Source organism: Cupressus sempervirens, chromosome 3, assembly GCF_028749045.1.
Source record: "Cupressus sempervirens isolate cs-2001-9-10 chromosome 3, ASM2874904v1, whole genome shotgun sequence".
Taxonomy (NCBI): Eukaryota; Viridiplantae; Streptophyta; class Pinopsida; order Cupressales; family Cupressaceae; genus Cupressus; species Cupressus sempervirens.
Genome location: NC_143120.1, coordinates 621,767,006 through 621,780,422, shown reverse-complemented (window position 1 = coordinate 621,780,422; position 13,417 = coordinate 621,767,006). Strand labels below are relative to the sequence as shown.

Sequence of the window (13,417 nt, the reverse complement as noted above, 5' to 3'; positions counted from 1 at the left end):
TGTTAGTTGTGACATACGAGTCCTAGTAAAAACGACCAAGGCGAAGGTCTTCCATACGAAAACACAATCTATAACATTGTAAGAAATTTCTTCAATGAATGAAGGTGGAATAAGAAAATCGTAAAAGGAAACAAAACCTTTTAACTCTCTGCCAGCTACTTTTGGATGCAAAGAATAGATGTAAATTAGCTTTGACCAACTTTACCCTGATGGGTTGGCAGCTATTTAAAATGGGAAAAGAAAATTTACAAATCAAAAGATCTCTATATAAAAGCATACCTCAACTATGTGTTCTACAAAATCAGATTCACTTTCAAAAATCGAATGAACTTCCTTCAAATCAAGAATGCCATTGATCAGTTGTCCAATCACCCAGTAACTATAAACAAAATACAATATGCATGTTTCAGCTAAATATTGATGCAATTTCATATATTTCCAAAATCACTATAATATACTCTTTTGACACCATAAAAAAACAAGAGAGAGATCATAGTTACCTTCTATAAAAATAAAAACAAATTTATAAATAATATGCTTTACAATCCATTTCTCCTGATGTTGTTCTTTGTTGTGTCAAATGTAATCAGAAGAAAAGTTTCAGAATGTACGAGTGGCAACTAGGATGCAAATTTCAAATTGTTTACTGATTATTCAAATTAACATTATTTTAGATATATAATACCAAACTCTTCTTTGGAATCCCAGGATCCTGGTCCAATCCGACCCAAATTCAGCTCCAGATTTGGACAAGCAAAAATTTGACCAGGGTTCTGGATTTTGATTGTGGGTTCGCAGTGAAGGACTCTAGAAGAATTTAGAGAGGCAAATTTTGACTTGAGCAGCAAAACCTGGGCAGAATTTGACTGGTTTTAGGATTTTTGTGATATTTTTACACTTCTTTTGGTGTATTCTGGTCAATATGACCCTCCAACCATAAAATATTCCAACCCCAGCTCATGTATGCCTTTTTTGTGCATCCAATTTCCCACAGAAGGCAGATGATATGTTTCATAAATATTGATGACATTTGATCAATAATGGCAGATTGTTAATCTTATTTTACTATTATTGAAGTCAAACACTGATATGGCAGTGTATTTTGTTTTGCCATTATTCTGTGTTATTTGAACTAAAACAATAATATACACGCTGGTGTATTTTGAACTAATTTGCTGATATATATATATATATATATATGAGGGTTTGTCTAATTCATGATTAACCAATAACCATAGAAGAATTATCTCTAGGTCAATTCAATCCAACTGAATCTACAACATTAACAATATATATGATATATATGAGGGTTTGTCTAATTCATGATTAACCAATAACCATAGAAGAATTATCTCTAGGTCAGTTCAATCCGACTGAAGCTACAACATTAACTATGTGTGTGTGTGTGTGTGTGTGTGTGTGTGTGTGTGTGTGTGTGTGTATATATGATTAAATATAATATATATTATATATTTATATATAAATAGATATGCTATACATTTAATGTTAGTATTGTCTAATTAATGATTAACTTATAAATTACTGTAGAGACGTGTCTCTTCTATGCATATTTATACACTATTCACTCTTGCATTTGGAATACACAAACAAAATGGCAGTGTTATTACATATGCAGAAAACGATCCTACAAAACTAACATGGTATCAGTGTCAAATTGCAAATATACCATGAGAAATGAAGACAAATAATTTTGTAAATGGAAAGGATCTATATGAAGATATGGACAACAAATTCTAACCAATGCAACATCTGCTATGGAACTCAACATTGACAAACAGAAAACTAGAAGAGGGATTGGCAATAAATAATAAGAATCGTCGAAAAGGACTGCAATCATAGTCATTCCTTGTCTTCACCAAAACATTTGACTGATTATTATTTTTCTGGCACACAAAGTCGGGCAACATCCAGGTACTTTGACACTTATGACGAAATTCGCGTGGCAATTGCTCTCTCTGATTTTGAGCTGTCACAGACCATCCTTTCACACCACTGATTTATAATTAGGATTTTAACGAGGAAAAAGATACAAAAATATAAATCACCCGGGTATGCTGTGCGGAGAGAAGAAATAAGGTTGGGATTGTCAGTTACATTCAAATTTTATCAATTATCAAGCAAGTACACACTGCATCTCTACGGTATCAAGAGAAAGATATTTTGTGAACAATGGAGAGGAAGAGGCATTTCAAGAGTAACATTGCACAAAATTAAAGCAACTTATAAAATTTGTAAGTTCATTGTATTGACATTTGTATTATTAAAACCTAGCCACGGATGCCTCGGAAAAGGAAAGATCAATTACATCGAGGTTGTGTCTGATGATGAGGACAAATAGGAAGAAATACCCTCCGAAGACAACCAACATCACAATGACACCAACATGATTAGTTTGAACCGTATAGAAAGAATTGCAACATTGGTACGGCATGGAGGAACTATCGCCCTAGCGGGTAGCCCGAGGTGCACAGTATTTCATGTACGGGGAACCCTTCAAGGACAAAAGGTTATGGTGATGCTCGATAGCAGAGCCACTCTAAACTTCATAAACTCATCTCTGGTGAAACAAAGAGGTCTACCTATGGAAATACATGCAAGATTTCAGGTCAAGGTTGTCAAAAGGACTCTTCTGCCCTACACACACCTTGTTCCTTAGCTAAGTATCAAAATGGTGAATCACACGGTCACCGAGGATTTCTTCATAGTGGACCTTGATGATATGGAGGTTATTATAGGCATTCAATGGATGGACACTTGATGAATACACTCAGAGCTTCAAACCGATGGGCTTCACTTTTGTTGTAGATAGAAAGAAGGTTGTTCTCTGCGGAATGGCAAATGAAGGTCCTAAGGAAATTTTTGCACATTGGATGGAGGCAATTTTTCGGGATGATGACGTTGCTTGGGTTGCACATTGTTTTATCTCAATGGAACCTATAAAAAGGCAACGGACACTTCCCCAGGATAAGGATCTCCACAATATTTTGAATGAACGTGATAAAGTTTTTATTGACATTCCTCCTGGCATACTGCCTCATCGAGGGTTTGAACATACTATCGAGTTGCAAGCTGGAGCCAAGCCAGTCATTACCACACCCTACTGCCATCCCAAGAAATTCAAAGATGAGATCGAAAATACTATTCAAGAACTGCTGGAAAAAGGATGGATTTGTCCTAGTTCTAGTCAAATCACGTCATCAGTGGTACTGGTCAAAAAGGACGGGACGATGCGCATGTGTGTGGACTATCATGCATTGAACAAAAAAACAATAAAGAATGGATATCCCATTCCAAGGATAGATGAGTTGCTGGATGAATTACATGGCGCAATCTATTTTTCGAAAATAGATCTCTGTTCCTAATACCACCAGATCTGCATGAGGGAGGAAGACGTAGAAAAACCGGCCTTTCATTGTCACTATGGGCATTATGAGTTCCTGGTCATGCCGTTCAGATTAACAAATGCACCTATTACATTCCAATCATGCATGAATCGCATCTTCAACAAACAATTGTGTAAGTACTTACTGGTATTTTTTGATGATATTCTTGTTTATAGCAAGACATGGGAAGAGCACCTGAAGCATCTGGATGGAGTTCTAAGGATCATGAAGGATCAGTCTTTGTTCGCCAAACAATCCAACTGTGAATTCAGTATGACAAAAATATTGTACCTAGGGCATGTTGTTAGTAAATATGGAGTTCAAGTTCATCGGAGAAGATTCAGGCTATCCTTGATTGGCCTCCCCCAAAATCACTCACGGAATTACAAGGGTTTTTCGGACTGTGTAGTTATTATTGAAGGTTCGTTAAAGAATTCTCTCAGCTTAGTACACCCTTAACGGATCTGACAAGGAAGGGTTCTTTCCAGTGGAATGAAAAAGCACAACTCAGTTTTGATAAGGTCAAAGAGGCAATAAGCACTTGCCCTGTACTTGCATTACCTGATTTCACTCAATCATCCATTCTGGAGTGCAACGCATCCGTAGAAGGCATTGGCAGGGTATTGATGTAAGATGGACACCTCATAGCTTATGAGAGCAGGAAGCTTACGCAAACAAAATGCTTATATCCCATCTATGACAAAGAGATGTTGGCCATCGTACAAGCACTAACCAAGTTTCGGTAGTATATGGTGGGTGCCAAGTTTGTCGTTCGTACGAATCACAACAGTTTGAGATATTTTCTAAAGCAATGGGACTTGAACAAGAGGCAACAAAAATGGGTAAGCAAGGTTCAGGCTTTTGATTTTGACATTGAATATGTGAAAGGAAAGAACAATGTGGTTGCAAATGCTTTGTCCAGGAAACCTGCCATTTGCTTACTAACCTAGATTTCAGTTGACTGGAAAGCACATATGTTGGTAGAATATTCCAAAAACACATCTGCCTATGAGCTAATGGATGGCAACACCCAGGATGATCGATACGCAATGTGGGAGGGCAAACACATTCTTTAGCACCCAGCATTGCATTTGCTTGAGGACAAGCAAAATTTGGGATGGCAGGACTAAAATGTTCTCATTCTAAAATAAATCATTGATCAAACTATTGTTAATGGGCCAATCAATTTAATATATCTTGGACCCATTTTTGTTTTGTTTACGTAGTTTGTGTTGTCATCGGCTATCTTTGTACACCCTCGAAAAGTTTTCCACGACGAGTATTTAAGCACAACATGATAGTCATTAGGTATGCAATTTGGATTATTTTCTTTGTACTGCGAATTCCAGTTGGAGTTCTCTGTTGTACACCATTTCGGAAGTGAAAGACCTTCCCTATTTGGTTTATCCAGTTTCGGTGGGATGTAACCCTCACCCTATTCCGTCAACTATAACACTTCGCTCAAACTTGGCAAATCGGAGCATCATCTTTCAAAATATATTAATTGAAGGATTATTTGTATTCAAGTCTCTGTTATTGTGTTTGGATTTCATCTAAATCTATTGTGTTTTTGTATGAACAAGATTGCATTCATAGTTGGGTTCAGATATCTAACTGTGCGGCTCCCGGACATCCCTGTACTACTTCCTCATTGCCTGTACGGCCTACATTCTCACCCTCCACCCATACCTCCATATGTCCCCTCCATCTATCCACCGTACAGCCATCTTGGCTCTCACACTGTACACCATTTCCTCCCTCTCCACCGTACACCTAGCATAGACCACCGTAAGGCCATCCTTGACCATCGTATGGCCCCATTTGATCACCGTACGGCTTCCTAAACCATACACATTGCTGCTTTGTTCCACCATATGGCCAGCACATAACCTCTGTATGGCCATTCTTGTGTCTTTCGAACCGTACGGCCCCTACTCTAAACAATCTCTACAACCAACAAGTCAGTCGTCTCCAGCCCTCTGCGCTTGGGAACATCACAAAATGGATTGAGTGAAGCAAATATACCAAGAGGGAGAGGAGATACAAATGCTTGTGCCAAACCACTACATCTCACAATCCATATTCAAATCATTCTCCAATTTGGAGTTGCTAAAGGAAAACTCAAATTGTAAATTTGTAATTAGTAAATACTATATTTCTTTTATTTATTTAATTAAATTATTTGAATATATTTTATGTCATGTTCAATATTTACTGACATATTGTTATGATTAACATACTTAGGTGGTTGAGACCCAGTTCACATCTCATACTATTGTTATGAGACTACTTTCATGGTGCAAGAGGCACAAAGCCAAATGGTTATTTCAAGCCATTGGGGTACATGGAAGGCTTCAAACTCAGCAAGGGCACAAAAGGTCAAGGCATTGATCTTGGATGAAATTTGGTGGTATCGTGTGCAATTTGTATTAGATTTCACGGAACCTATCATGAAATATTTCAAAGTTTTTGGAGGCAAATGTTATATCAAGAGAGATGAAGATCTACCAATGTTTGATCCTACAAGTGATGAAGGTATCTTTCTTGGATACTCCACAAGAACACAGCCTATAGTGTTACAACAGAAGGTTGAGGAAGATAGTTGACAACGCAAATGTCAGAGTAGATGAGGACATTCAAATGCAACCAAGAGCTACCTATTATGATTTAGACGAAGAGGATACAAATGTAAATCAAGGAACACAAACCCAACCACAAAATCAACTTTAGATTGTTCCAATTTTACAAAATGTTCAAAATAAAGATTCACGTGTTGAAGAAGACAGTCAAGAATCATCAATTCATGCAACACCCAAGACACCAAGGTATGTAAAGCTAGATCATTTTGAGAATGAGATTATGGGTGGTAAAACTAAAGGTGCGCAAACTAGAAGGAAGTTAGCTGAAGCTAGAGAAGAGATTTGTTTAATTTCAAAAGTAGAACTTGAAAATGTCTATGAAGCATGCAAAGATGAGAATCAGATAAATGTCATGAAAGAAGACTCGGCACACATTGACAAGAACAACACTTGGATTCCGGTTGCTAGACTTAAGGACAAGAATGTGATCAGTACCAAAAGGTTGTTCAAATATAAATTGAATGAAGCAGGTGAAGTGGTAAGAAACAAAGCTAGATTGGTTTGTAAAGGCCCAAATCAATAATGGAAGTTATTGATTTGATGATACTTTTGCTCCTCTTGCTAGAATAGAGAGAATTAGATTGTTTCTTGTTTATGTTGCTTTCAAGGATTTTAAGGTGTATTAGATGGATGTCAAGTTTAAATTGTTGAATAGAGAGTGGAAGAGGAAATGAATGTGGAACAACCTGATGGTTTCATATTAACAGATGAAGACAATATGGTTTGCAAGTTGAAAAAGGTTATGTATGGACTAAAACAAGCCCCTACAGCAAGATATGCAAAACTAGATAAGTATCTCCTAAAGCTTGGTTTTTGCAAAGGTACTGGTGACAGTAATCTATACTATAATGTTGATCAGGATAGCATGCTAATCACTGAAGCATTTGTTAATGACATCATCATTGGAGGTGATGATGCTTTGAGCAAGAAGTTCTGTAAATGAAATGCAAAGTGAGTTTGAGATGTCTATGATAGGTGAGATGACATTGCTTCTTGGTATGCAAGTTGTACAACCTGAAAAAGAAACTTTTCTATGATAGGTGAGATGGCATTGCTTCTTGGTTTGCAAGTTGAAAAAGGTTTCATATTAACCTTATGTGCCTTTCCTGATCTGATTAGGCAGGAGATGTGGATGACAGAAAGACCAAAACCGGAGGTGCATCCTTCTTGGATCACAAATTTCTTACATGGGGTAGTAAGAAGCAGAATTGTGTATCTCAGTCCACTGCTGAAGCTAAGTATGTTACTACTGCTACTAATTGCTCTCAGTTGATGTGGTTGAAGCAAATGTTGAGGGATATCAAAGTGTTGATGAACCTGTTATTATGTACTATGATAGTTCAAGTAGTATAAATCTTTCCAAAAATCTTGTGCTACATTGAAAACATAGCATATATCTATCATGTATTTCTTCTTGAAGGATAAGGTAGCTGAAAAAGAAGTAGATTGGAGTATTTTGTACTAGGGATTGGATTGTGGATACTTTCACTAAGCCTGTGCACATGGATACCTTTGTGTATCTAAGCAAAAGCTAGGGGTTATGGCCCCTGCTGTTCAGAACTAAAGATACATTGCAATGCATCAATCCCAGGTACCTAACAGTTCTTTCCAGATTGATGTAGTGAGGCAGCTCCTTAGGGGGAGTAGTGAATAGTGTGTGCAGATGTTGCAGATGACGTTTCTCCTTGGGAGAGAACTATATGCAAGTGAGAGAGCTCGAGGATCAAAGCATGATTGATGAGGCATACGATCAGTGTATGTTGCCTTGTTGAGATGACAGCAAATATATGCCCTTTGTCATTAATGTCAAAGGGGAAGAGGAGTCATGTGAAGAACAGTGACAAGATGGATATACATTTTAGGAGAAGAGTGTTGTATGGTAGACAGAACTGTATGTATCAAGTATGAATCAGATGGGGAGTGATTGCTCCTGAGAGGGAGGAATGTTAGAGAGACACTAAAAGATAATATCTTATGGTTGTTGTTGAGCTATCAATGATGCTAATTTGATCTTTTGATGTTGATTGTGTTTATCACATTCATGTGTTTTCATCAATACCAGAGGGGGGGATTGTTGGACACATATATGCCTTCACATAAATGAGAGATGATGTGTCATTGATGTCAACATATTTTTTTGTTCAGACAGTGTTGCAGAGTTAGTACAGGAAAGGCCAGGCAAGAAAATTTGATCAATGAGGACATTGTAGGAAAGATCACGTGACACACAGCTACACATGGAGAGAGATGTAGTTGTAGATGACATGTGTGAAATGGGTAAGGTAAGTTGCACATACTGTGGAAGTTACAAAGGATTTACCGGAGACTGGTAAATGGCGATCAAACAGTGTTCAAGGAAGATAGGGTGACAGTGCTAGTATCGATGAGTATTAGTGGGAACGCGTTTGAGTAGTGACAGTTGTAACGTATCAAGGACTCCATTATGCATCCTTGGCATGCCTGGTTCGTGAAAATGAGAAAAGAAGATTAGGTTTCTGAGGCAACGAAGTTGATAGTTTCTCAATAAATAGTGTATGAGGCCAACCTGTGGTGAAACATATTGAGGAGGATTGTGGCATTATCAAGGATTTATTTGTGTGTTCAAGGATGTTGTTTTGGATCATTGTTATGTCTTAGCCGACATTCAATGGATCAGTTGCATTGTAATTATAAAATGATTCTATAAATAATATTAGATAGGGCCAACCTTGTATTGCTTCTGCAAGGTAGATGACTTGTATAAATAAATGTAATGTTTTGAGGATGAGAAGTGTGTGTGGTGTGAGTGTGGATGCAAGCCATGCATCAATAGCAAAGGAAGAGCTTATCAGACAATTCAATTTAATATGGGATTGTAGTCCAAGTCTATAAGGCAATGAGCCTTCCATTGTAATTGAGTAGTATGCTCTAAGAAGTGTGTCTGAATGCATGTGCATTCCACTTTGTAATAAGTTATACTTCTCACAGAGTATAATTTATTGTGAGTACCAATCCTATGCTAGTTTTCTCCCTAACAGGGTTCCCATGTCAAAAATGATGTGTCATGTGTTCATGTGATGTTGTGATTATATGTTATCATGCTTGTCATTAAGATCTAATTTTTAAAAAAATTAAACATGGCATAAGGAAGATGTTATTAGACAGTACAATTTAATATGGGATTGCAGTCCAAGTCTATAAGGCAATGAGCCTTCCATTGTAATTGAGTAGTATGCTCTAAGAAGTGTGTCTGAATGCATGTGCATTCCCTTTTGTAATAAGTTATTCTTCTCACAGAGTATATTTTATTGTGAGTACCAATCCCATCCTAGTTTTCTTCCTAACAGGGTTTCCATGTCAAAAATGGTGTCATGTGTTCATGTGATGTTGTGATTATATGTTATCATGCTTGTCAGTAAGATCTAATTTTTAAAAATATTAATCAGTAAAAGTTTGTGAGATATTGACACAATTGATTCACCTCCCTCACCCCCACCAGTTGTGCGGTGCTGCTAGTATTCTAACACAACATGTGTTGGGGAATATGGTTTAACTTCCTCCTTTCCATGATTAAACTTCCTCTCCTAGGGAAGAATAAAAGAGAGGCAACTACTCAATTTTAGTGGTTCAAACTTCCCATAAAAAAGTGTATAAATAACAAAAACTTTGGTGTTGAAAAAAGATTAACTGTAGGCTGAGAAGGTGGAGTATCGAGAAAATATTTTGGGTAAGGGTGTGACAAGAGAGAATTTGAGAAAGTAAGAATGTTGGCATGACCATAAAAGATAAGAGAGACAAAGAATTCAAAGAAGAGGGCTTGAAGGAAAATTTATGGAAAAATGGAATAGAGCAAATATTTGGTAAACAATAACTTGTGATGGATGATTGAATGAATTCTTCTGTAACTTGTAATTGTAAATATTGTAATTTAGTTAAGGCAATTTAAACATGTCTTGTTTTTTGAGTATTAGCTTTTGATTTTTTTTTTGGCTACATATTTGAGCTACCAAGGGACCTTGACCTCAACTACTACATCAATTTTACTCACTAGTAATTCCTCTTATTAAATAATTAAAATAAATTGTTTTTTAATTTTGTTTTATTTGACAGTTAAACATTTGATTGTTTTGTAATAAGTAATAACCCTATCTATTATAAGGTTGAAGACCACTAAACATTGCATGCTATGGTCTATCATGTCCCCAAATTTTAATGCAATAATTTAATTTAATTAATTAATTAATTGGTCCCAGAATTTATATAATATAATAAAAGGACCTTTAATTAATTACTTTAATTAATAAATATGGGGCCCAAGTTAATAATATTTGTATTTTGTGGTTCTGATTGATTTAGTATATCTTAGACCCATTTTTATTTTAACTGTTTCTGTAGGTGTTGTCATCGGCTATCTTTGTAAACCCTCGGGAGTTCCTCCGAAGGGTATTTAAGTACAGCATGTAGGTAGTAGTTGTCATGCGATTTGGATTATATTTTCTTATAGTGAATTCCAGTGAGAATTCTCTGTTGTTCACCATTTCGGAAGTGAGAGATATTCCTTACTTGGCTAATCCGGTTTCGGTGGGATTCAACCCTCACCCAATTCCGTCTCTATATTACTTGCTCGGATCTGGCGAATCTACGTAACATCTTTGTTTGCAAATACATATATCCGTATATTTGGGATTGGATTGCAATACTTGTAGTGGCATTAATTGGCGTTTCTAACGAATACATTCACATTGTTCTAGCATCTCAAATTGTAGCTCAACTTGTGGCAAAGCAACCCTCAATCATCCTTCTCCCTCCTCCAAGGACCCAAATCACCCCGACGACAATCACTCTTGGCAAATTGCGACTTTCGTAACCCGACCAGACAACTTCCAAATTCCACCGTATGGACTGCAACTCTCAAAGCGTACAGCCCTATAACTCTCAGATCGTATAGTCACTACAACTATCAACAATTGTACACCCCCCTGTACTTCACACATACTGTACGGCCTATCTCATATCGTATGGCCCATCTGCACATGCCCTACCATACGATTACCTCCAACCATCTCTATCGTACAGACAATCCCTTTCAGCTCGTACGGCCAACTTGCTCTTCCTGATCCTACTGATTTCGTACTCTGAGTTTGGGCATTAAGCAAGTGATGTCGAGAATGGAACATTACAGTGGTATCAGATGTAATGTCCCCATCTTTTTAGCATATCAGTGGAGTTCTTAGCCTTTACATTCTCCAAAGGCTAAGTGGAGAAATAAGGAGAAATTGATTAAATTAATTTCTTATAAAGTCAAAAGTCAAAAGAGAGAGAGAGAGAGAGAGAGAGAGACATTATATTTAATTAATTTAATTGGAGAATGCATTAATTATTGGAAGGGGGAAGCTTCTAGTAATTTAATTTTCTAGAAGCACAATTAATTATTCTATTGCAAGGGAGAAGTTTCTATCAAGTGCATTAATTATTGGGAGGGGGAAACTTCTAGAGAATGCAATTATTAAATATTTTATTTAATTATTGTATTGTAAGAGAGAAGCTTCTAGCAAGTGCATTAATTATTGGAAGGGGGAAAATTCTAGAGAATGTAATTATTAAATATTTTATTTCCTTCTATGAGGGTCAAGGAAAAGTATAAAAAGGGGTGAGAGCTTCATTGTTTATGATCCGATTTTGTGAATTGCATTTGATATCAAGTTGGGAGAAGAAACTAAGGTTTCCGATTTCAGCCGGCCATTGGAGAACGTCAACTCTTCAGTGTTGCAACCATTTGAGGGGGTGAAATATTCATTGAATTTGGTATTTTGGAGAGCTTCAATTCAAGAGTTCTATTTTGTGCTTAAATTGGAGAATAAATTTTGATTGCTATAGTACACATGCAGGATGCCGCACTACAATGTCTATGCTTGATTCATTTCCATTCTCGGGCATCACTATTATCATTGTACTTCATCAGCATATGATTTTTCTGTAATAATTCAAAATCAAAAATTTTGGCATCATTGTTACATCTTGTTTCCATGTATTTGCACTAATAATACCAAAAGAATTGCATTTGAATATTAGTTCCTTGAGGGGTTACTACAGTGGTATCAGAGCTTGCTTGCAAAGTGTTTGACAAAATGTCAAACAACTGAAGTATAAAGATTTTTTTTGGTGTTTGAAGAAGTTATAACCTATTGGGGTTACTACAGTGGTATCAAAGCAGTTTCCTGCAGGCCTAACAGGGTTTATGCAGCGACCATTCAATTTAGTTTACAATAGCAAAAACAAAAGGGCTCTATTTACACAGGGAACCGGCATAGCTGAGAACATGGCTGATAGACATTCTCAAAGCCCACCGAGAATTATGAGAGATGATGAGGCTTTACAGCATCAAGATAGGCTTCTGCAATCAATAGAGGCAAGTAAACAGGCAATGATGGCTATGATGCAACATTTGATTGGGGAAAACAGGAGAAATAATCATAATAATGACCAGGATGACAGGAGCATAGCAGGATCACAACATAGGACTTAGTCTAGGACAGCTGATAGACCCAAACGTCCTACATTCAGGGAAGAAACTCTAGCACTCACACCTGATGCTATGGTAACAAATATTGCCGATGAACTCCAACAAGCGAGGAATGAGTGGGATTCATTACCAGCATATGTATAGGACGGATGGACATTTAACAGGTACTTGAACTACAGAGCTGCCAGAAAGAAGCAGGCAGATAAACATAGTGAGTTGCAACAGGTCACAACAAGTTGACATTACCCACATTTAATGGCAGTGGGAAAATGACTGCTCGTGCTTGGATTCATAAGGTGGATACTTTCCTATCTCTGAAGACTATTACAGAGTTTGAAGCACTCAAGTATGCCACTTTACACTTAGACGGGGCAGCGCATGATTGGTGGACATATGGCATGATCACATTGCAAAACAATTAGGTAACCACTTATCAAGAGTTCGTGGATAGATTGATAGAAAGGTTTGATAAAAAGGATCCTGAAGCTTATTAATGAATGACTTCCAGAAGCTTGCAATGATGGTACCTGACATTTTAGAACGGAGGCTAGTCATTTTATTCACAGAGGGATTGACTGAACCACTCAAGGGCTGGGTAAAGGCCTTTGATCCTCCTACATTACAGGAAGCCATGAAGAAAGCCCATAGTATTGAACTTGCAGCTCCGGAAAACCAGTTTAGTTCGAAGGGTTCTTCATCATTTAGAGATAACAAAAGGGGATTCAGCAAGGGTAAAGAGAAGGTTAGTGACTCAAAAGGCAAGTCAGCTACACCTTTGGATAAGGAGACGCTTAATGACTTGCGTAAGAAGAAGTTATGCTTCTTTTGCAAAGGTCCCTATGAGTTTGGTCATGACTGTCCTATGAGGCCTA

The 13,417-nt window shown here is 37.1% G+C and overlaps 1 protein-coding gene across 4 annotated transcripts in view; it reads right to left on the bottom strand.

The window, feature by feature from the left end:
* Positions 1-13,417, bottom strand: part of LOC149568201 (Protein prenylyltransferase superfamily protein) — a 318,133-nt gene that overhangs the window by 189,067 nt on the left and 115,649 nt on the right. For all 4 annotated transcript variants that reach the window (XM_089821208.1, XM_089821207.1, XM_089821209.1 and 1 more), the window contains exon 6: positions 280-379. In XM_089821208.1, the coding sequence (XP_089677334.1) occupies positions 280-379 (100 nt within the window). The remainder of the gene's footprint in view (positions 1-279; positions 380-13,417) is intronic.